This window comes from Nerophis ophidion, linkage group LG14 (genome assembly GCF_033978795.1).
Source record: "Nerophis ophidion isolate RoL-2023_Sa linkage group LG14, RoL_Noph_v1.0, whole genome shotgun sequence".
Classification (NCBI taxonomy): Eukaryota; Metazoa; Chordata; class Actinopteri; order Syngnathiformes; family Syngnathidae; genus Nerophis; species Nerophis ophidion.
In genome coordinates, this window is record NC_084624.1 from 9,560,377 (window position 1) to 9,587,876 (window position 27,500).

Below are 27,500 nucleotides of genomic sequence, written 5' to 3' on the forward strand. Positions count from 1 at the left end.
GTTTTGGTATCCTGGAGCATCCAAAATATACCAATACATTTTTCCCAGAAAGCCATCTAAAGTTTCATGTTGTCTACATCCAAACTACAGCAAACCATCATGCCCCCTTTGAATTTGAACGGAGATCCTGACCTGGAAATTTCTCCCCAGTACCACTCTGCGTCGCTGAGAAAGGTGCTCATGTCCGTCAAAGCTGATGGTGGCATTTTTGATTTCGCCGGCTTTGCTGGAAGAACTGCGAGCAGACAGAGATGAATTTAAGCTAATAAAGCACTCATCTTGTTCAAACTTCACAAGTTAGGAGTCAATGTGTATTCCAAGTAGGCTTCTAGTACAGTATCGCAGTACTAATGAATCAAAAACGGTACTATACTCTGATTAAAATGTACCGGTTCGCCATATATTTTTTATTTTTTTACATGCATGACATTGCATGAGCAGTTGAGCATGTTCGGCAGTGCACAATCACAGAGTACTTACAAGCAGACAGTGTGTAGACAGAAAAGAGAAAATTGTCGCGTTTTGGCCTAAAAACTAACAATAAAGGAGACGTTATAACACTAAAACGCCCTAAGGAGGAGGTGAAGTGAGCGAAGTGAATTATATTTATATAGCACTTTTCTCTAGTGACTCAAAGCACTTTTACATAGTGAAACCCAATATCTAATTGACATTTAAACCAGTGTGGGTGGCACTGGGAGAAGGTGGGTAAAGAGTCTCGCCCAAGGACTAGGACGGCGGAAGCGGGGATCGAACCTGGAACCCCTCAAGTTGCTGGCACGGCCACTCTACCAACCGAGCTATACCGCCCCGTGCTTTAAGACATGGCTAGTTAGCTAGCAGCTAATATCCAGCTGCAGTTGTTTTAGCTACTTCTAAATCACTAATCGTCGCCTCCATGGCGACAAAAAAGTAAGTTTCTTACAAGTATCATTATCACTGCAGGACGAGGAATAGCTAAACATGCTTCACTACACACTGTAGGAAGATACAATAGCTCACCCGTGTCACAATGTAAACAAATACCATGGATGGATCTACACCTGACGTCCACTGTAATGATACAAAGTACAATAGCGTATCTAGTCGATACTACTTTGATTACATCGATATTTTTAAAGAAAAATTTATATTATGTTTATAAATTTAGGATATTAGTCCCTGGACACACGGGAATTTAAAATATGACCAATGTATGATCCTGTAACGACTTGGTATCAGATCGATACCCAAATGTGTCGTATCATCCAAAACTAATGTAAAGTATCAAAGAAGAGAAGAATAAGTGATTATTACATTTTATCAGAAGTGTAGATAGCAAATGTGTCGCCCCCGTCTTTTATACCGTCGGGCGGTAGAGGGTTGCAGGTTCGATTCCCCGCTTCCACCATCCTAGTCACTGCCGTTGTGTCCTTGGGCAAGACCCTTTACCCACCTGCTCCCAGTGCCACCCACACTGGTTTAAATGGAACTTGGATATTGGGTTTCACTATGTAAAGCGCTTTGAGTCACTAGAGAAAAACGCTATATAAATATAATTCACTTTTTTGGGGGGAATTTATTTATTTTATTGTTTTTTTATTATATATTTTGAAAATGTGTTTTAATATTATTTTGGGGGGAGAAAATGATTGATTAAGGTAGATTTTTAATATAAATGTTTTAAATTTGTTTTAATATCCATCCATTTTCTACCCTTATAATTTATATTTTTGTTTAGGGGGTCAATTAATGTATTTTATTAAACTGTTTATTGTAAATATATATAGGACGAAGAAAAACTAAACATGATTCACTCCACATTTAGGACGATACAATAGCTCAGCGGCGTCACAATGTAAACAAACACCACAGGTGGATCTACACCTGACATCCACTGTAATGATACCAAGTACAAGAGCGTTCTATAATAACGGCATTTTTTAATATATTTTTTTCCTTTTTAAAAAAAAAAATCATACAATGTTTATAAAGTTAGTAAATATGTCCCTGGACACATGAGGACTTTGAATATGACCAATGTATCATCCTGTAACTACTTGGTATCGGATCGATACCTAAATGTGTGGTATCATCCAAAACTAATGTAAAGTATCAAAGAAGAGAAGAATAAGTGATTATTACATTTTAACAGAAGTGTAGATAGAACATGTTGAAACAGAAAATAAGCAGATATTAACAGTAAATGAACAAGTAGATTAATAATCATTTTTTACAGTTTGTCCCTCATAATTTAGACAAAATAATAGGTGTATAAATGACACAATATGTTACTGCATATGTCAGCAGACTAATTAGGAGTCTTTGTTTGTTTACTTACTACTAAAAGACAAGTTGTCTAGTATGTTCACTATTTTATTTAAGGACAAACTTGCAATAATAAACATATGTTTCATGTACACTAAGATTTTTTTGTTAAAATAAAGCTAATATTGAACATTTTTGTGGTCCCCTTTATTTAGAAAAGTATTGAAATAATTTTGGTAACAGTCCTAAAATAATGGTATCGGGACAACTCTAATCGGGATACATGAGGACTTTGAATATGACCAATGTATGATACTGTCACTACTTGGTATCGGATCGATACCTAAATGTGTGGTATCATCCAAAACTAATGTAAAGTATCAAAGAAGAGAAGAATAAGTGATTATTACATTTTAACAGAAGTGTAGATAGAACATGTTGAAACAGAAAATAAGCAGATATTACCAGTAAATGAATAAGTGGATTAATAATTATTTTTTACAGCTTGTCCTAGATAAATGACACAATATGTTACTGCATATGTCAGCAGACTAATTAGGAGTCTTTGTTTGTTTACTTACTACTAAAAGACAAGTTGTCTAGTATGTTCACTATTTTATTTAAGGACAAACTTGAAATAATAAACATATGTTTCATGCACAATAAGATTTGTTGTAAAAATAAAGCCAATAATGACATTTTTTGTGGTGCCCTTTATTTTGAAAAGCATCTAAATACATTTTGGTAACAATATGGACACAACCCTAATTCCAAGTTTAAAGAAGAGGAGAGCTAAGGAACGTGCCCATACTTAAAGAGGTAGATTGAGAATGTAAAGAATGATTTGCTGGACTATTGAGGTCAAGTGGAGCAAAGTACCTGGGGGAGTGAGGTCTTGTTCTGCAGTTCTCTCAATCAGAAGCCTTTCCACCACCAGAGCAGGTAACTCCTCATCCAAAGACAACCTGTCCAGCCGTCGTTTTAAGAATTAATCAACGCTCAATTAGGGAAGCTTGTGTGTGACTATCAGTGGTACAAATCCCGTTTCCATATGAGTTGGGAAATTGTGTTAGATGTAAATATAAACAGAATACAATGATTTGCAAATCCTTTTCAACCCATATTCAGTTGAATATGCTACAAAGACAACATATTTGATGTTCAAACTCATAAACTTTATTTTTTTTTGCAAATAATAATTAACTTAGAATTTCATGGCTGCAACACGTGCCAAAGTAGTTGGGAAAGGGCATGTTCACCACTGTGTTACATCACCTTTTCTTTGAACAACACTCAATAAACGTTTGGGAACTGAGGAAACTAATTGTTGAAGCTTTGAAAGTGGAGTTAGTTCCCATTCTTGTTTTATGTAGAGCTTCAGTCGTTCAACAGTCCGGGGTCTCCGCTGTCGTATTTTACGCTTCATTTTCCATGGGAGACAGGTCTGGACTGCAGGCGGGCCAGGAAAGTACCCGACTCTTTTTTTACGAAACCATGCTGTTGTAACACATGCTGAATGTGGCTTGGCATTGTCTTGCTGAAATAAGCAGGGGCGTCCATGAAAAAGACGGCGCTTACATGGCAGCATCCAAAACCTGTATGTACCTTTCAGCATTAATGGTGCCTTCACAGATGTGTAAGTTACCCATGCCTTGGGCACTAATGCACCCCCATACCATCACAGATGCTGGCTTTTCAACTTTGCGTCGATAACAGTCTGGATGGTTCGCTTCCCCTTTGGTCCGGATGACACGATGTGGAATATTTCCAAAAACAATTTGAAATGTGGACTTGTCAGACCACAGAACACTTTTCCACTTTGCATCAGTCCCTCTTAGATGATCTCGGGCCCAGAAAAGGTGGCGGCGTTTCTGGATGTTGTTGATAAATGGCTTTTGTTTTGCATAGTAGAGCTTTAACTTGCACTTACAGATGTAGCGACCAACTGTATTTAGTGACAGTGGTTTTCTGAAGTGTTCCTGAGCCCATGTGGTGATATCCTTTAGAGATTGATGTCGGTTTTTGATACTGTGCCGTTTGAGGGATGGAAGGTCACGGTCATTCAATGTTGGTTTCCGGCCATGCCGCTTATGTGGAGTGATTTCTCCAGATTCTCTGAACCTTTTGATGATATTATGGACCGTAGATGTTGAAATCCCTAAATTTCTTGCAATTGCACTTTGAGAAACGTTGTTCTTAAACTGTTTGAGTATTTTCTCACGCAGTTGTGGACAAAGCGGTGTACCTCGCCCCATCCTTTCTTGTGAAAGACTGAGCATTTTTTGGGAAGATGTTTTTATACCCAATCATGGCACCCACCTGTTTCCAATTAGCCTGCACACCCGTGGGATGTTGCAAATAAGTGTTTGATGAGCATTCCTCAACTTTATCAGTATTTATTGCCACTTTTCCCAACTTCTTTGTCATGTGTTGCCGGCATCAAATTCTAAAGTTAATGATTTGCAAAAAAATTATAAAATGTATGAGTTTGAACATCAAATATATTGTCTTTGTAGCATATTCAACTGAATATGGGTTGAAAAGGATTTGCAAATCATTGTATTCTGTTTATATTTACATCTAACACAATTTCCCAACTCATATGGAAATAGGGTTTGTACTTTAACTCACTACAGTCTGGCATACCTGGGAGCAGGCAGACCCGTCCTCATCAACAGCGGTCCAAAGATCTTCCCCAGTGTGTGCGTGTCCAAGCCGTTGCAGGCCTGGGCCTGCGTGACCTTGGCCAGGTGTGCCAGCAGGAACTGCAGGGTGAGGCGGTGATGGAGCGGCACGGCGGCCGAGTTCTCCAGGACGTGACTGACTTCTCTGTCGTGGCTGCCGGCGACGGCACCGTCTGGAAGACACAAGAGGATCTAGAACGAGGACCCGGGAAGCAACTACAGCGGTACTTGGACTTAGGAGCGCCTTCACCTTACGAGTCATTTATTTGACACAGGAGCTGTCGCACGTGACCTGAGTTACGAGGGTTTTTTTACCGTCGGGTGAAAGAAATATTTGTAGCGGGGTTGTGGCCTTTGAGCAATAAAGAGTTAATATATCTTTACAACAAACAAATATACGTTTTTATTAGGCGGTGGACGTGCGTGTTTGAGTGACATGTTTTAGTGACACTATCATGTTAGATCCACTATGGACTGGACTCTCACTATTATGTTAGATCCACTATGGACTGGACTCTCACTATTATGTTAGATCCACTATGGACTGGACTCTCACTATTATGTTAGATCCACTATGGACTGGACTCTCACACTATTATGTTAGATCCACTATGGACTGGACTCTCACTATTATGTTAGATCCACTATGGACTGGACTTTCACTATTATGTTAGATCCACTATGGACTGGACTCTCACTATCATGTTAGATCCACTATGGACTGGACTCTCACACCATTATGTTAGATCCACTATGGACTGGACTCTCACTATTATGTTAGATCCACTATGGACTGGACTATCACTATTATGTTAGATCCACTATGGACTGGACTCTCACTATTATGTTAGATCCACTATGGACTGGACTCTCATTATTATGTTAGATCCACTATGGACTGGACTCTCATTATTATGTTAGATCCACTATGGACTGGACTCTCACTACTCCGTTAGATCCACTATGGACTGGACTCTCGCTATTATGTTGGATCCATTATGGACTGGACTCTCACTATTATGTTAGATCCCCTATGGAGTGGACTCTCTCACTATTAAGGTAAATCCACTATGGTTTGGACTCCCACACTATTATATTAGATCCACTATGAACTGGACTCTCACACTATTATGTTAGATCCACTATGGACTGGACTCTCACTATTATGTTAGATCCACTATGGACTGGACTCTCACACTATTATGTTAGATCCACTGTGGACTGGACTTTCACTATTATGTTAGATCCACTATGGGCTGGACTTTCACTATTATGTTAGATCCACTATGGACTGGACTCTCACTATCATGTTAGATCCACTATGGACTGGACTCTCATTATTATGTTAGATCCACTATGGACTGGACTTTCACTATTATGTTAGATCCACTATGGACTGGACTTTCACTATTATGTTAGATCCACTATGGACTGGACTCTCACTATTATGTTAGATCCACTATGGACTGGACTCTCACTATTATGTTAGATCCACTATGGACTGGACTTTCACTATTATGTTAGATCCACTATGGACTGGACTTTCACTATTATGTTAGATCCACTATGGACTGGACTTTCACTATTATGTTAGATCCACTATGGACTGGACTTTCACTATTATGTTAGATCCACTATGGACTGGACTTTCACTATCATGTTAGATCCACTATGGACTGGACTCTCACTATCATGTTAGATCCACTATGGACTGGACTCTCACTATTATGTTAGATCCACTATGGACTGGACTCTCACTATTATGTTAGATCCACTATGGACTGGACTCTCACTATTATGTTAGATCCACTATGGACTGGACTCTCACACTATTATGTTAGATCCACTATGGACTGGACTCTCACTATTATGTTAGATCCACTATGGACTGGACTTTCACTATTATGTTAGATCCACTATGGACTGGACTCTCACTATCATGTTAGATCCACTATGGACTGGACTCTCACACCATTATGTTAGATCCACTATGGACTGGACTCTCACTATTATGTTAGATCCACTATGGACTGGACTATCACTATTATGTTAGATCCACTATGGACTGGACTCTCACTATTATGTTAGATCCACTATGGACTGGACTCTCATTATTATGTTAGATCCACTATGGACTGGACTCTCATTATTATGTTAGATCCACTATGGACTGGACTCTCACTACTCCGTTAGATCCACTATGGACTGGACTCTCGCTATTATGTTGGATCCATTATGGACTGGACTCTCACTATTATGTTAGATCCCCTATGGAGTGGACTCTCTCACTATTAAGGTAAATCCACTATGGTTTGGACTCCCACACTATTATATTAGATCCACTATGAACTGGACTCTCACACTATTATGTTAGATCCACTATGGACTGGACTCTCACTATTATGTTAGATCCACTATGGACTGGACTCTCACACTATTATGTTAGATCCACTGTGGACTGGACTTTCACTATTATGTTAGATCCACTATGGGCTGGACTTTCACTATTATGTTAGATCCACTATGGACTGGACTCTCACTATCATGTTAGATCCACTATGGACTGGACTCTCATTATTATGTTAGATCCACTATGGACTGGACTTTCACTATTATGTTAGATCCACTATGGACTGGACTTTCACTATTATGTTAGATCCACTATGGACTGGACTCTCACTATTATGTTAGATCCACTATGGACTGGACTCTCACTATTATGTTAGATCCACTATGGACTGGACTTTCACTATTATGTTAGATCCACTATGGACTGGACTTTCACTATTATGTTAGATCCACTATGGACTGGACTTTCACTATTATGTTAGATCCACTATGGACTGGACTTTCACTATTATGTTAGATCCACTATGGACTGGACTTTCACTATCATGTTAGATCCACTATGGACTGGACTCTCACTATCATGTTAGATCCACTATGGACTGGACTCTCACTATTACGTTAGATCCACTATGGACTGGACTCTCACTATTATGTTAGATCCACTATGGACTGGACTCTCACACTATTATGTTAGATCCACTATGGACTGGACTCTCACACTATTATGTTGGATCCACTATGGACTGGACTCTCACTATTATGTTAGATCCACTATGGACTGGACTCTCACTATTATGTTAGATTCAGTATGGACCAGACTTACACTATTATGTTAGATCCACTATGGACTGGACTCTTACTATTATGTTAGATCCACTATGGACTGGACGCTCACTATTATGTTAGATCCACTATGGACTGGACTCTCACTATTATGTTAGATCCACTATGGACTGGACTCTCACTATTATGTTAGATCCAGTATGGACCAGACTTACACTATTATGTTAGATCCACTATGGACTGGGCTCTTACTATTATGTTAGATCCACTATGGACTGGACTCTCTCACTATTATGTTAGATCCACTATGGACTGGACTTTCACTATTATGTTAGATCCACTATGGACTGGACTTTCACTATTATGTTAGATCCACTATGGACTGGACTTTCACTATTATGTTAGATCCACTATGGACTGGACTTTCACTATCATGTTAGATCCACTATGGACTGGACTCTCACTATCATGTTAGATCCACTATGGACTGGACTCTCACTATTACGTTAGATCCACTATGGACTGGACTCTCACTATTATGTTAGATCCGCTATGGACTGGACTCTCACACTATTATGTTAGATCCACTATGGACTGGACTCTCACACTATTATGTTGGATCCACTATGGACTGGACTCTCACTATTATGTTAGATCCACTATGGACTGGACTCTCACTATTATGTTAGATTCAGTATGGACCAGACTTACACTATTATGTTAGATCCACTATGGACTGGACTCTTACTATTATGTTAGATCCACTATGGACTGGACGCTCACTATTATGTTAGATCCACTATGGACTGGACTCTCACTATTATGTTAGATCCACTATGGACTGGACTCTCACTATTATGTTAGATCCAGTATGGACCAGACTTACACTATTATGTTAGATCCACTATGGACTGGGCTCTTACTATTATGTTAGATCCACTATGGACTGGACGCTCACTATTATGTTAGATCCACTATGGAGTGGACTCTCTCACTATTAAGGTAAATCCACTATGGTTTGGACTCTCACACTATTGTGTTAGATCCACTGTGGACTGGGCTCTCTTTTCTTGCCCTGGGATCTGACCTGAGGATATCATTGTGGCTTGTGCAGCCCTTTGAGACGCTGGTGATTTAAGTAAACATTGGTTGACTGATTGATTGAATTTAAATGGGCAGAGACAAAAGTGTTCTGAGTTACATGCTTGGTCATGGAACGAACTGTGGTCCTAAATTGAGGTCCTCCTTACTGTACAGCGCTGGCCTGGGTTTTAAGCCGAACTTTACATGAATCCGCCGGTCTTTCCTACCTGTGGACTGTTGGAGAGCCTGCTGCTGCTGCTGAGTGACGGCAGCCTGCAACGCAGCGTAGGTACAGGCAGGGATGACGGGCGAAGGGAGGTCTCTCAGGTAGTGCAAGACCCCCTCTGACAGGACGGACACATCGGTCCGACTGATATCACTCTCTGCACATGAGTCAAGCAGGACTACGTCACGATACAGGACTGACCAGAAAAGACTGGAATGCAGGAAGACACCCACCAGGACTGAGGCTGTCTGACACGGAGGAACTCGCAGTCGTCCTGTACAGAGTTGTGGAGTCCAGACCTGGGGAACACAGAGATGACATTACACGGTTTACAAACCCCGTTTCCATGTGAGTTGGGAAATTGTGTTAGATGTAAATATAAACAGAATACAATGATTTGCAAATCCTTTTCAACCCATATTCAGTTGAATATGCTACAAAGACAACATATTTGATGTTCAAACTGATAAACTTTTTCTTTTCAAATAATCATTAACTTTAGAATTTGATGCCAGCAACACGTGACAAAGAAGTTGGGAAAAGTGGCAATAAATACTGATAAAGTTGAGGAATGCTCATCAAACACTTATATAGAACATCCCACAGGTGTGCAGGCTAATTGGGAACAGGTGGGTGCCATGATTGGGTATAAAAGCAGCTTCCATGAAATGCTAAGTAATTCACAAACAAGGATGGGGCGAGGGTCACCACTTTGTAAGCAAATTGTCGAACAGTTTTAGAACAACATTTCTCAACGAGCTATTGCAAGGAATGTAGGGATTTTACCATCTACGGTCCGTAAAATCATCAAAAAGTTCAGAGAATCTGGAGAAATAACTGCACGTAAGCGATGATATTACAGACCTTTGATCCCTCAGGCGGTACTGCATCAAAAACAGACATTCTGTAAAGGATATCGCCACATGGGTTCAGGAACACTTCAGAAAACCACTGTCACTAAATGCAGTTGGTCGCTACATCTGTAAGTGCAAGTTAAAACTCTACTATGCAAAGCGAAAGCCATTTATCAACAAAACCCAGGAACGCCGCCGGCTTGGCTGGGCCCGAGCTCACCTAAGATGGACTGATGCAAAGTGGAAAAGTGTTCTGTGGTCTGACGAGTCCACATTTGTGAAGTGAAGTGAATTATATTTATATAGCGCTTTTTCTCAAGTGACTCAAAGCGCTTTACATAGTGAAACCCAATATCTAAGTTACATTTAAACCAGTGTGGGTGGCACTGGGAGCAGGTGGGTAAAGTGTGTTGCCCAAGGACACAACGGCAGTGACTAGGATGGCACAAGCGGGAATCGAACCTGCAACTTTCAAGTTGCTGGCACGGCCACTCTACCAACCGAGCTATGCCACCCCACGATTGGGTATAAAAGAAGCTTCCATGAAATGCTAAGTAATTCACAAACAAGGATGGGGCGAGGGTCACCAATTTGAAAGCAAATTGTCGAACAGTTTTAGAACAACATTTCTCAACGAGCTATTGCGAGGGATTTAGGGATTTTACCATCTACGGTCCGTAAAATCCTCAAAAGGTTCACAGAATCTGGAGAAATAACTGCACGTAACGATGATATTACAGACTTTTGATCCCTCAGGCGGTACTGCATCAAAAACAGACATTAGTGTGTAAAGGATATCGCCACATGGGTTCAGGAACACTTCAGAAAACCACTGTCACTAAATGCAGTTGGTCGCTACATCTGTAAGTGCAAGTTAAAACTCTGCTATGCAAAGCGAAAGCCATTTATCAACAACACCCAGAAACGCCGCCGGCTTGGCTGGGCCCCAGCTCACCTAAGATGGACTGATGCAAAGTGGAAAAGTGTTCTGTGGTCTGACGAGTCCACATTTGTGAAGTGAAGTGAATTATATTTATATAGCGCTTTTTCTCAAGTGACTCAAAGCGCTTTACATAGTGACACCCAATATCTAAGTTACATTTAAACCAGTGTGGGTGGCACTGGGAGCAGGTGGGTAAAGTGTCTTGCCCAAGGACACAACGGCAGTAACTAGGATGGCACAAGTGGGCATCGAACCTGCAACCCTCAAGTTGCTGGCACGGCCACTCTACCAACCGAGCTATGCCGCCCCATGATTGGGTATAAAAGCAGCTTCCATGAAATGCTAAGTAATTCACAAACAAGGACGGGGTGAGGGTCACCAATTTGTAAGCAAATTGTCGAACAGTTTTAGAACAACATTTCTCAACGAGCTATTGCAAGGAATTTAGGGATTTTACCATCTACGGTCCGTAAAATCATCAAAAGGTTCAGAGAATTTGGAGAAATAACTGCACGTAAGCGATGATATTACGGACCTTTGACCCCTCAGGCGGTACTGCATCAAAAACCGACATCGTTGTGTAAAAGATATCACCACATGGGCTTAGGAACACTTCAGAAAACCACTGTCACTAAATAGAGTTGCTCGCTACATCTGTAGGTGCAAGTTAAAACTCTACTATGCAAAGCGAAAGCCATTTATCAACAACACCCAGGAACGCCGCCGGCTTGGCTGGGCCCGAGCTCACCTAAGATGGACTGATGCAAAGTGGAAAAGTGTTCTGTGGTCTGACGAGTCCACATTTGTGAAGTGAAGTGAATTATATTTATATAGCGCTTTTTCTCAAGTGACTCAAAGCGCTTTACATAGTGAAACCCAATATCTAAGTTACATTTAAACCAGTGTGGGTGGCACTGGGAGCAGGTGGGTAAAGTGTCTTGCCCAAGGACACAACGGCAGTAACTAGGATGGCACAAGCGGGAATCAAACCTGCAACCCTCAAGTTGCTGGCACGGCCACTCTACCAACCGAGCTATGCCGCCCCATGATTGGGTATAAAAGCAGCTTCCATGAAATGCTAAGTAATTCACAAACAAGGATGGGGTGAGGGTCACCAATTTGTAAGCAAATTGTCGAACAGTTTTAGAACAACATTTCTCAACGAGCTATTGCGAGGGATTTAGGGATTTTACCATCTACGGTCCGTAAAATCCTCAAAAGGTTCAGAGAATCTGGAGAAATAACTGCACGTAAGCGATGATATTACAGACCTTTGATCCCTCAGATGGTACTGCATCAAAAACAGACATCATTGTGTAAAGGATATCGCCACATGGGTTCAGGAACACTTCAGAAAACCACTGTCACTAAATGCAGTTGGTCGCTACATCTGTAAGTGCAAGTTAAAACTCTACTATGCAAAGCGAAAGCCATTTATCAACAAAACCCAGGAACGCCGCCGGCTTGGCTGGGCCCGAGCTCACCTAAGATGGACTGATGCAAAGTGGAAAAGTGTTCTGTGGTCTGACGAGTCCACATTTGTGAAGTGAAGTGAATTATATTTATATAGCGCTTTTTCTCAAGTGACTCAAAGCGCTTTACATAGTGAAACCCAATATCTAAGTTACATTTAAACCAGTGTGGGTGGCACTGGGAGCAGGTGGGTAAAGTGTGTTGCCCAAGGACACAACGGCAGTGACTAGGATGGCACAAGCGGGAATCGAACCTGCAACTTTCAAGTTGCTGGCACGGCCACTCTACCAACCGAGCTATGCCACCCCACGATTGGGTATAAAAGAAGCTTCCATGAAATGCTAAGTAATTCACAAACAAGGATGGGGCGAGGGTCACCAATTTGAAAGCAAATTGTCGAACAGTTTTAGAACAACATTTCTCAACGAGCTATTGCGAGGGATTTAGGGATTTTACCATCTACGGTCCGTAAAATCCTCAAAAGGTTCACAGAATCTGGAGAAATAACTGCACGTAACGATGATATTACAGACTTTTGATCCCTCAGGCGGTACTGCATCAAAAACAGACATTAGTGTGTAAAGGATATCGCCACATGGGTTCAGGAACACTTCAGAAAACCACTGTCACTAAATGCAGTTGGTCGCTACATCTGTAAGTGCAAGTTAAAACTCTGCTATGCAAAGCGAAAGCCATTTATCAACAACACCCAGAAACGCCGCCGGCTTGGCTGGGCCCCAGCTCACCTAAGATGGACTGATGCAAAGTGGAAAAGTGTTCTGTGGTCTGACGAGTCCACATTTGTGAAGTGAAGTGAATTATATTTATATAGCGCTTTTTCTCAAGTGACTCAAAGCGCTTTACATAGTGACACCCAATATCTAAGTTACATTTAAACCAGTGTGGGTGGCACTGGGAGGAGGTGGGTAAAGTGTCTTGCCCAAGGACACAACGGCAGTAACTAGGATGGCACAAGCGGGAATCGAACCTGCAACCCTCAAGTTGCTGGCACGGCCACTCTACCAACCGAGCTATGCAAATTATATTTGGAAACAGAGGACGTGGTGTCCTCCAAAACAAAGAGGAAAATAACCACCTGGTTTGTTATAGGCGCAAAGTTAAAAAGCCAGCATCTGTGATGGTATGGGGGTGTATTAGTGCCCAAGGCATGGGTAACTTACACATCTGTGAAGGCACCATTAATGCTGAAAGGTACATACAGGTTTTGGAGCAACATATGTTCTCATCCAAGCAATGTTATCATGGACGCCCCTGCTTATTTCAGCAAAACAATGCCAAGCCACGTGTTACAACAGCGTGGCTTCGTAGTAAAAGAGTGCGGGTACTTTCCTGGCCCACCTGCAGTATAGACATGTCTCCCATCGAAAATGTGTGGCGTATTATGAAGCGTAAAATACGACAACAAGACCCCGGACTGTTGAACAACTTAAGCCGTTCATCAAGCAAGAATGGTAAAAATTCCACTTTCAAAGTTTCAACAATTAGTTTCCTCATTTCCCAAACGTTTATTGAGTGTTAAAAGAAAAGGTGATGTAACACAGTGGTGAACATGCCCTTTCCCAACTACTTTGGCACGTGTTGCAGCCATGAAATTCTAAGTTAATTATTATTTGCAAAAAAAAATAAAGTTTATGAGTTTAAACATCAAATATCTTGTCTTTGTAGTGCATTCAACTGAATATGGGTTGAAATTGATTTGCAAATCATTGTATTCCGTTTATATTTACATCTAACACAATTTCCCAACTCATATGGAAACGGGGTTTGTATTTGGACGAGTAAACGCTTGAAATGACAAAGGGAGCAAAGATTCTGACGCGGCAGCCATCTGACATATGACATTGAGGTACATTGACCTAGTCCACCAAAGGAAAAGCACTCTTATTAGATAAACATTGTATAATCCTTTCCACACACGGTTCACGCCAGTCTAAGTGTTTTCTACGAGTGAAAGACGGTGTGAACACGGGACTCATTTCCAATGAATAAATTCCTCCAGGAGAATCAGGTCTAGACGGTTTGATTCAGGAAGGCAATTTCTTGAGACAAGTCCCGTCTCTCAGGTAGTTGAGAAAACCATAAAGTGTGTGCATCCAATTCATGGATGCATTTCAGCACCGTTGCTACATCGAGCCGTTTACATTCCAGACAGACCTTTCGCCGCCCAGGTGGATATCAATATCCAGATTTTTTTTTTTTCCAGCGTGAAAGACACTTTTGGCAAGTGACTCAAAGATGAAAGTGACATGAAACAGTCTGACTGTGGGTCAAGTTCTTTTGTTTCCATTTGCTCCGAAAGGTTCATTTTGTCTTCTTCTTCATATTCTTTTAAAATGTTCTTGTAATCAGATAATATTTTCAGTATATTAGATGGAATTTTTACCTGACCTGTTTCGAAGGTCAACTGTTCGACTTGTTTTTCTCACTAGAATAGGGCGAAACCATCCTTGCCCAGGCATACCCTCCTGGTTTAGGAGAATAAATAACTGGGAATTTGGCACCAGCCGCGAGACGAGATGGGACCAATCTAAGTCTCAGACTAGATGGGACCAATCAAAGTCTCAGACTAGATGGGACCAATCTAAGTCTCAGACCATTCTAAGTCTCAGACTAGATGTGACCAGTCTAAGTCTCGGACGAGATGGGACCAATCTAAGTTTCAGACTAGATGGGACCAATTTAAGTCTCAGACTAGATGGGACCGATCTAAGTCTCGGACCCGATCGGACCGACCTAAGTCTCGGACCCGATCGGACCGATCTAAGTCTCGGACCCGATCGGACCGATCTAAGTCTCGGACCCGATCGGACCGATCTAAGTCTCGGACCCGATCGGACCGATCTAAGTCTCGGACCCGATCGGACCGATCTAAGTCTCGGACCCGATCGGACCGATCTAAGTCTCGGACCCGATCGGACCGATCTAAGTCTCGGCCCAGATCGGACCGATCTAAGTCTCGGACCAGATCGGACCGATCTAAGTCTCGGCCCAGATCGGACCGATCTAAGTCTCGGACCCGATCGGACCGATCTAAGTCTCGGACCCGATCGGACCGATCTAAGTCTCGGACCCGATGAGACCGATCTAAGTCTCGGACCCGATGAGACCGATCTAAGTCTCGGACCAGATCGGACCGATCTAAGCCTCAGACGAGATCGGACCGATCTAAGTTTCAGACTAGATTGCACCGATCTAAGTCTAAAACGAAATGGGACCAATCTAAGTCTCAGACTAGATGGGACCAATCTAAGTCTCAGACGAGATCGGACCAATCTAAGTATCAGACGAGATCGGCCCAATTTAAGTCTCATATGAGATCGGACCGATCTAAGTCTCAGAACAATCTTAGTCTCGGACCAAATCGGACCGCTGTAAGTCTCGGACCCGATCGGACCGATCTAAGTCTCGGACCCGATCGGACCGATCTAAGTCTCGGACCCGATCGGACCGATCCAAGTGTCGGACCCGATCGGACCGATCCAAGCCTCGGACCCGATCGGACCGATCCAAGCCTCGGACCCGATCTAAGTCTCAGACTATATCAGACCGATTTAAGCCTCAGACAAGATCGGACCAATCTAAGTCTAAAACTATATGGGACAAATCTAAGTCTCAGATCAGATCTGACCAATTGAAACCTCGGACCAGACCACACAAATCTAAGCCTCAGACCAGACCGGACAAATGTAAGCCTCAGACCAGATCGGACCGATCTAAGCCTCAGACCAGATCGGACCAATCTAAGCCTCGGACCAGATCGGACCAATCTAAGTCTCAGACGAGATCGGACTGATCTAAGTCTCAGACTAGATCTGACCAATCTAAAACTAAGACTGGATCTCACCAATCATTCTTGTTCGGTGTGGGTTCACAGTGTGGCACATATTTGTAACAGTGATAAACTTGTTTATAAAGCCACCCTCAGTGTGACCTGTATAGCTGTTGACCAAGTTTGCATTGCATTCACTTGTGTGTGTGAAAATCCGTAGATATTACATGATTGGGCCGGCACGCAAAGGCAGTGCCTTGAAGGCATGTCCCCTATAATGTTGTCTGAGTGGAAATCAGGAGAAATCGGGGAGAATGGTTGCCCCGGGAGATTTTCGGGAGGGGCACTGAAATTCGGGAGGGTTGGGAGACGCAAATGCTTTGTACTTCTCCCTACGTCCGTGTACCACTCTGTACAGCGGCGTTTTAAAAAGTCATACATTTTACTTTTTGAAACAGATACCGATAATTTCCGATTTTACATTTTAAAGCACTTATTGGCCGATAATATCGGCAGTTCAATATTATCGGACATCTCTAATATGTACACATATATGTATTATATGTATACAGTATACATATATTCATATACACATATATACATACTGTATATACATATATATATATATATACATACTGTATATACATATATACACATACTGTATATACATATATACACATACTGTATATACATATATACACATACTGTATATACATATATACACATACTGTATATACATATATACACATACTGTATATACATATATACACATACTGTATATACATATATACACATACTGTATATACATATATACACATACTGTATATACATATATACACATACTGTATATACATATATACACATACTGTATATACATATATACACATACTGTATATACATATATACACATACTGTATATACATATATACATACTGTATATACATATATACATATGCATACATACTGTATATACATACATACATACATACTGTATATACATACATACATACATACAGTATATACATACATACATACATACAGTATATACATACATACATACTGTATATACATATATACACATACTGTACATAGATATATATATACATATATACACATACTGTATATACATATATACACATACTGTATATACATATATACATACTGTATATACATATATATACATACTGTATATACATATATATACATACTGTATATACATATATATACATACTGTATATACATATATATACATACTGTATATACATATATATATACATACTGTATATACATATATATACATACTGTATATACATATACACACATACTGTATATACATATACACACATACTGTATATACATATACACACATACTGTATATACATATACACACATACTGTATATACATATATACATACTGTATATACATATATACATACTGTATATACATATATACACACTGTATATGCATATATATATACACTGTATATACATATATATACACACTGTATATACATATATATACACACTGTATATACATATATATACACACTGTATATACATATATATACATACTGTATATACATATATATACATACTGTATATACATATATATACATACTGTATATACATATATATACATACTGTATATACATATATATACATACTGTATATACATATATATACATACTGTATATACATATATATACATACATGTTTACATACTGTATATACACATATATACATACTGTATATACACATATATATACATACGTATATATACATACTGTATATACATATATATACATACTGTATATATACATACTGTATATACATATATATACATACTGTATATACATATATAACATGCATTTATATACATACATATATACACATTCATATATATAAACATATATATAAATACATATATACATACATATATATGTGTATATATATACATATATATATACACACATATATATACACACATATATATACATATATATGTATACATATATATGTATATATACATATATGTATACTTATATATATACATATATATATACATACATACATACATATATATGTATACATATATATGTATGTACGTATATATGTACATATATATGTATGTATGTAAATATGTAAAGGTTTGTTGATGTTAAACATGGAATTAAACAAAGCAAAAAGTTAAACAGTGTCACATTAACTTTGCGGATACTGTCGAAAAAGTATTCTATTTTAGTACAGTATCACATACCAAACCAAGTCTATGGCACATGTCCAGGACTAGACATTTTAGGGCATGTGAAACCAGTTTATGACAATGAGCACACTGTGTAAGTAAGACAGGAAGTGGTTCGGTTGTCTCTGCACATGAAGCTTTGATGTAAAAAAATAAATAAAAGGCCTGCCTTTGATTCTTCCTACATGTAAGTAATTGACAAAGGAGGCAATGTTGCTCCTGCACATGTAATTCTACGCATGCATGCCTCCCTGACTGGACCCACTTGTCTGTGGGTCCACACTTGTGCAAACGCTGGCATGAGGGTGGGAGGCAGATGGCGTGAGGGAGACAGTCGCACATAGATGGAAAGACGGCGAGGCGGACCGAGTGTCGGACGACAAGACCCGGGTAGAGGACCTACCTCTCTGCTCTATGGCTTGGACCAGGCGGACAAGGGCCGCGGGAGCCGTCTCTGGTGGTGTGAAGTGCTCAGTCAGGTCGGGCACTGAAGCAGCTGGAACAACAATACCAAGCACTGTGTTACACTTTGACCAGGGAGCCTGCAGAGAGCCACGGGGGTTCTGGGAGATTGACAGCAGCACAGTCAACTGGGAGCCTTTAGACCAGGGGTGTCCAAACTGTTTGACTTGGGGGCCACGTTGGGCTAAAAAAATTTGGCCGGGGGCTGATTGCATATAAAGTATCACAGATTTTTATATATATATATATATATATATATATATATATATATATATATATATACACACACACACACACATACACTGTATATAAACATCATATAAATATATACATACATATATATACACACACACACATATACACTCTATACACTGTTAATAAGCCTACCGAGGATGTCGTAGTGGTTTGTGCAGCCCTTTGAGACACTAGTGATTTAGGGCTATATTAGTAAACATTGATTGATTGATATATACATATATATACACACACACACATATATATATATATATATATATATATATACATACATATAGATATATGCATACACACATATATATACATATATATATATATATATATATATATATACATACATATAGATATATACATACATATATATACATACAAATATACATATATATACACATATACATACATATATATACATATATACACATATACACATATATACACATATACATACACATGTATACATATGCATATATACATATATATATGCATATACATATATATACATATACACATGTATACATATGCATATATATACATATGCATATACACATATATATACATACATACATATATGCAAATACATATATGTACATGCATATATGCAAATACATATATACATATACATACATATATATGCATATGCATATACACACATATATACATACATATATATACATACATATATATACATATATATACATATATATATATACATACATACATATATATACATATATATCTATATATATATACATATATATACATACATATATACATATACATACATATATACATATACATGCATGCATATATATACATACATATACATATATACAAATACATATATATGTGCATATATATACATATATATATGTGCATATATATACATATATATATATATGCATACATATTTATACATACATATGTATATATACACATAAACATACATATATACACATTCATATATCCATACACATACATACATATACACAATATATATACATACATATATATGCATACATATATACATACATATATACATATACAAACAAACTTGATCAGGTGGTGAAGCATTGCTGCAGATCTTTGAGTTTCAGTAAAAAAGTGGATGTCCCCTTTCTTGCTTGCACCCTAGAAATAAGTTATGGATTAACAGCTTAACAAAATGAGGTTAAGAGCAAATAAAAGGGAACCAAATAAGATACATGGTATATTGCTTGGATAATATTGTGGGAGTCAAATAAAGGAACACGGCGGGAATGGGACAATATTTCCATTCATCGAGAGGGGAAACAGACATGGTCATTTTGGCTTTTTTGTCCATTATAATTTAGTACAGTACTTCAAAATGTTTAAATATTGTGTACAAATAAACCGTCTAAGTCTCAGACTAGATCAGACCAATATAAGTGTCGGACTAGATCAGACCAATCTATGTCTAAGTCTAGATCGGACCAATCTAAGCCTAAGACTAAATCTGACCAATCTACGTCTAAGTCTAGATCTAACCAATCTAAGTCTAAGACTAAATCTGACCAATCTAAGTATCTTGAATAGATCTGACCAATCCAAGTATCAGACCAGATATGACCAATCCAAGTCTAAGACTAGATATGACCAACATAAGTCTCAGACTAAATCTGACCAATCTAAGTCTCAGACTAGATCAGGCCAATCTAAGTCTCAGACTAGATCAGACCAATGTAAGTCTCAGACTAGATCGGACCAATCTAAGTCTCAGACTAGATATGACCACCCTTAGTATCAGACTAAATCTGACCAATCTAAGTCTAAGACTAAATCAGACCAATCTAAGTCTCAGACTAGATCTCACCAATTAATGTCTAAATCTACATGTGACCAATCTAAGTCTAAGACTAGATCTGACCAATCCAGGTCTCAGAGTAGATCTGACCAATCCAAGTCTCAGAGTAGATTTGACCAATCTAAGTCTCAGACTAGATTTGACCAATCTAAGTCTAAAACTAGATATGAACAATCTAAGTCTAAGACTATATCTGACCAATCCAAGTCTCAGAATAGATCTGACCAATCTAAGTCTAAAAATAGATCTGACCAATCTAAGTCTAAGACTAGATCTGACCAATGCAAGTCTCAGACTAGATCTGACCAATCTAAGTCTAAGACTAGATCTGACCAATCTAAGTTTAAGACTAGATCTGACCAATCTAAGTCTGAAAATAGATCTGACCAATCTAAGTTTAAGACTAAATCTGACCACTCCAAGTCTCAGACTAGCTCTGACCAATCTAGGTCTAAGACTAGATCTGACCAATCTAAATGTCGGACTAGATCCGATAAAGTCTACTCGGATGATGGACCAAACATCTTCCAAGACAAAACCAACCAGTCCAGTTGTGACAACTGAATGACCTGAGACTAAAAAAGACCTGATGAATGACAACATCCACACACGTGTTTCGAGTTAATATTTTGTTTTACTATTCTTTTTTAATCGGTACTGGCTATTAATCATACATTTTATTTGAAATGTAGTTTAGAATGGCAAAGAATCAAGTGATATTCTTTTTAAAAACTTTTAGTTTAAAGTAGATACTTTGCAACCCTCCTTGGACCGAGTCACACAGCATCTCAGTCGGAGAAAGTGAAGGCAGAGGGTGGCGACTTCATTTCCTTCATTCCCCTTCTCTTTATCCCCCTCTTTTCTTTTCTGCAGTCGAGCTTTCTCTCCTCCCCTACGCTCGCTGCTTTGCGTGAGTGGAGCACAAAGAAGGATTTAATCAAAACTCCTGAACAAGCAAAAGCCCCGTGGCGGTACGCCAGGCGCGGCTCAGCCGGGACGTGTCGGGTCCCGGGGCAGGTTGGGGGAACCGAGGGCCGTGAGTGTGGTGGGTAACGCCGGGAGAGGGGAGGTCTGGGGGCCTGACCGGGACTTGGCACTCGGATTCTGCTCCTGTGAAGCCGCCGCTGATTATTAATTTGGGGAGTTCAGACAAGAAACGCCGTGTCAGCACATTCCATTCTCGCTCTCTTGCTCTGGTAATTGTTCTCACTTTCCCTGGAAGTCTCTCTTTCTGTCCTGGGCTCCTGCATTCCTGCTGCCACTCCACTCCAGGACTCTCTTTTTTTACCACCTTTTGTTCTCCTAACTTTTTATCCAACTTCTCTTTTTTTCCATGCCTGCCAGTTAAACATGAAAACCTTGGATAGACCTTCACCTCTTCTTTATCCCCGTCCACCATCTGGACCGATAGCCCCACCCCCCTCTTCAAACCAGTATCAACGACATTACTTATCAGAATACAGTAAATTTTAGACTATAGGCCACTACTTTTTTTTTCCAACGCTTTGAACACTGCGGCTTATAAAACGGTGTGGCTATTTATGGATTTTTAAGCAAATAGTTTTAGATGAACACATGCTATAAACAAGTGCTGACTGTCCAAAGTCGGGACCCAGGGTGGACCTGTCTCAGGCTCATGATGGTCTCCTGCTGGCCCCACTATGGACTGGACTCTCACTATTATGTTGGATCCACTATGGACTGGACTGTCACACTATTATGTTAGATCCACTATGGACTGGACTCTCACACTATTATGTTAGATCCACTATGGACTGGACTCCCACACTATTATGTTAGATCCACTATGGACTGGACTCTCACACTACTATGCTGGATTCACTATGGACTGGACTCTCACACTATTATGTTGGATCCACTATGGACTGGACTCTCACACTGTTATGTTAGATCCACTATTGACTGGACTCTCACAGTGTTATGTTAGATCCACTATGGACTGGACTGTCACACTATTATGTTAGATCCACTATGGACTGGACTCTCACACTATTATGTTAGATCCACTATTAACTGGACTCTCACACTATTATGTTAGATCCACTATGGACTGGACTCTCACACTACTATGCTGGATTCACTATGGACTGGACTCTCACACTATTATGTTGGATCCACTATGGACTGGACTCTCACACTATTATGTTAGTTCCACTATGGACTGGACTCTCTCACTATTATGTTAGATCCACAATGGACTGGACTCTCACACTATTATGTTAGATCCACTATGGACTGGACTCTCACCATTATGTTAGATCCACTATGGACTGGACTGTCACACTGTTATGTTAAATCCACTATGGACTGGACTCTCACTATTATGTTGGATCCACTATGGACTGGACTCTCACACTGTTATGTTAGATCCACAATGTACTGGACTCTCACACTCTTATGCTAGATCCACTATGGACTGGACTCTCACACTATTATGCTAGCTCCACTATGGACTAGACTCTCACACTGTTGGATCCACTATGGACTGGACTCTCACACTATTATGTTAGATCCACTATGGACTGGACTCTCACACTACTATGTTAGATCCACTATGGACTGGACTCTCACACTATTATGTTAGATCCAATATGGACTAGACTCTCACACTATTATTTTAAATCCACTATTGACTGGACTATCACACTATTATGTTAGATCCACTATGGACTGGACTCTCACACTATTATGTTAGATCCACTATGGACTGGACTCTCACACTATTATGTTAGATCCACTATGGACGGGACTATCTCACTATTATGTTAGATTCACTATGGACTGGACTCTCACACTGTTATGTTAGATCCACTATGGATTGGACTCTCACTATTATGTTAGACCCGCTATGGACTGCACTCTCTCACTATTATGTTAGATCCACTATGGACTGAACTCTCACACTATTATGTTAGATCCACTATGGACTGGACTCTCACACTATTATGTTAGATCCACTATGGACTGGACTCTCACACTATTATGTTAGATCCACTATGGACTGAACTCTCACACTATTATGTTAGATCCACTATGGAGTGGACTCTCACACTATTATGTTAGATCCAGTATGGACTGGACTCTCACACTATTATGTTAAATCCACTATGGACTGGACTCTCACACTACTATGTTAGATCCACCATGGACTGGACTCTCAAACTACTATGTTAGATCCACTATGGACTGGACTATCTCACTATTATGTTAGATCCACTATGGACTGGGCTCTCACACTATGATGTTAGATCCACTATGGACTGGACTCTCACACTATTATGTTAGATCCACTATGGACTGGACTCTCACACAATTATGTTAGATCCACTATGGACTGGACTCTCACACTATTATGTTAGATCCACAATGGACTGGATTTTCACTATTATGTTATATCCACTATGGACTGGACTCTCACACTATTATGTTAGATCCACTGTGGACTGGACTCTCACACTATTATGTTAGATCCACTATGGACTGGACTCTCACACTATTATGTTAGATCCACTATGGACTGGACTCTCACACTATTATGTTAGATCCACTATGGACTGAACTCTCACACTATTATGTTAGATCCACTATGGAGTGGACTCTCACACTATTATGTTAGATCCAGTATGGACTGGACTCTCACACTATTATGTTAAATCCACTATGGACTGGACTCTCACACTACTATGTTAGATCCACCATGGACTGGACTCTCAAACTACTATGTTAGATCCACTATGGACTGGACTATCTCACTATTATGTTAGATCCACTATGGACTGGACTATCTCACTATTATGTTAGATCCACTATGGACTGGGCTCTCACACTATGATGTTAGATCCACTATGGACTGGACTCTCACACTATTATGTTAGATCCACTATGGACTGGACTCTCACACAATTATGTTAGATCCACTATGGACTGGACTCTCACACTATTATGTTAGATCCACAATGGACTGGATTTTCACTATTATGTTATATCCACTATGGACTGGACTCTCACACTATTATGTTAGATCCACTATGGACTGGACTCTCACACTATTATGTTAGATCCACTATGGACTGGACTCTCACACGATTATGTTAGAGGGCTCCCCTCACATCTGCGGTCCCCTCAAACGTTTCTCATTGTCCCATTGGGTTGAGTTGTTCCTTGCCTTGATGTGGGATTTGAACCGAGGATGTCGTTGTGGCTTGTGCAGCCCTTTGAGACACTTGTGATTTAGGGGTAAATGAATAAACATTGATTGATTGATTGGAATGGTGTGTTATTGTTTGTGCTACAGTGCCATGTTTTATATATCGATCTATCGCCCAGCCCTACCTACACCCAAGGAACTTTAGTTATTAGAGAGTTCCGGTCGGATGTTTTTTCAAGGGACACATTTCCGGCGCTGTTGTTGCACTAGTGAGCCACGGATGAGGAGATGCTGCTCCGTTATTGATGGAAGTAAAGTCTGAATGTCATTAAAAAAGTTAGCTCCATCTTTTGACACTTCTTCCACTCCCGTCCTTGCACGCTACACCGCTCAGGGTTTCCCGCAGCGCTTTGTTGTTAAGGCGGCTCCACCGCCTAAGCTAAAGTTTTAACAAGCTGCTCCGCTTAGTTCTGATTCTGTCAGTACGTCCCTGCAGAACCCACCATTGTCCCACCCACACCACCATCTGATTGGTTACACGCAGAGCGGTAAGAGCCAATCAGCAGTGCGTATCCAGAGCGCATGGAGTCAGTGCTCGAGCAGGCAGAAAGGACAGACGCTGGAGGGAGCAGAAACGTGTCTAGCAGTTGAGCATAATGCAGCGGACTCTCCCCAAATTATAATAAAACACTTCCAAGTCAACTACTAGAAACATCACTATGAGCCCCTTGAGGTTCTAGAAATATAAGCGGAAGCTCAGCTCACTCGCAGTCCTTGAGGTGAAGGCTAATTAGCTTTTAGCGTAACGTTAGCTCATTTTGTGGCGTTTGTGTGTGCTACGGGCAGCAAAGCCATGTCTGTCTGAGAGAAAGACAATATTGACCTGCAGTTAACAACTAAGTTATTTCACTGTACCTTTTTCTCTGGTAATTGAGCTGTGTTGAAGCAGCAAAAAAGGACATTATGTTAAATGAAGCGTTTCTGATAGTGTATATAATAATGTAAGTGCATCATAAAGCCTACATGAACTCCATGGTGTTCAGGTAAGAAAAGTCTCTCCTATTGCACTATTTTTTTAGCAATAGTTACATTAATCATTAGTAATGTAGCAGCCTAGTTTGGAAAGGCAGGGTCCCTGGTAACACATGTTGACAAAAACATAACATTTACATAATAAAAATTAACCACAGGCTTCCCAAATGCTGTAATAAATTAAGCATGTGGCCCCAATTTTAACTTTTTTTTTTCAAACACTTATTGCAAACGCTTATTTACAGTAAGTCATTAATTTGATTTAGTCCTTATTTTGTCTTAGTAAGTCAATATTTACTAAGTCAAAACAATGACATACTTACTATCTCAGGTAACCAGGAGTGTTTTGTTTTTACTTTACGGAAAAAATATCGAGATATACATGGTATATTGCCATTCAGCATACGGCGTGGAAAACACAACCCAAAGTTGCAGGCTTCTTCACGCGACGAAGCCGGCCTACTTCCCCACAGTCTGTAGTCTGTAGTGGTCTTTTTTTAACTATTTGGAAAAAAGATATAAAATAACTAAAAACTTGTTGAAAAATAAACAAGTGATTCAATTATAAATAAAAGATTTCTACACATAGAAGTAATCATCAACTTAAAGTGCCCTCTTTGGGGATTGTAATAGAGATCCATCTGGATTCATCAACTTAATTCTAAACATTTCTTCACAAAAAAATAAAACTTAAACATCAATATTTATGGAACAAAAAAAAATCTAGCTGTCAACACTGAATATTGCATTGTTGCAATATTCATGTACCCCCTGGCATACCTTCAGGTACCCCTTTGGGGTACGTGTACCCCCATTTGAGAACCACTGGTCTACATAACCTGTAATGCTGCTGCTTTTGGTCCAATTATATTGCATAGATCCTCGCTTTACAAACCCATTTTGAAGTCTCTTTAGCTGATTCAGAATAATATATACGAAAGAGAGCACAACTGTCAACAAATTACATTTAATTTACTTCCTCCATTAAGATATTAATGGAGGAAGTAATAGGGTTTTATGTAGTGTGGTAGATCACAGCAATTATCTCATATCCTGAAAATGGTTTTGGGAAGACAGAGAACTAACT

At 39.7% G+C, this 27,500-nt stretch overlaps 1 protein-coding gene across 4 annotated transcripts in view; it reads right to left on the minus strand.

The window, feature by feature from the left end:
* pik3r2 (phosphoinositide-3-kinase, regulatory subunit 2 (beta)) overlaps positions 1 to 27,500 on the minus strand; it is a 100,997-nt gene that overhangs the window by 35,141 nt on the left and 38,356 nt on the right. For 3 of the 4 annotated variants that reach the window (XM_061919798.1, XM_061919799.1, XM_061919800.1), the window contains exons 3-8: positions 19,078 to 19,170; positions 9,606 to 9,671; positions 9,374 to 9,529; positions 4,894 to 5,104; positions 3,127 to 3,212; positions 133 to 235 (exon numbers count right to left, since the gene is read on the minus strand). In XM_061919798.1, the coding sequence (XP_061775782.1) occupies positions 133 to 235; positions 3,127 to 3,212; positions 4,894 to 5,104; positions 9,374 to 9,529; positions 9,606 to 9,671; positions 19,078 to 19,170 (715 nt within the window). The remainder of the gene's footprint in view (positions 1 to 132; positions 236 to 3,126; positions 3,213 to 4,893; positions 5,105 to 9,373; positions 9,530 to 9,605; positions 9,672 to 19,077; positions 19,171 to 27,500) is intronic. The other variant, XM_061919801.1, reaches the window with a different exon arrangement.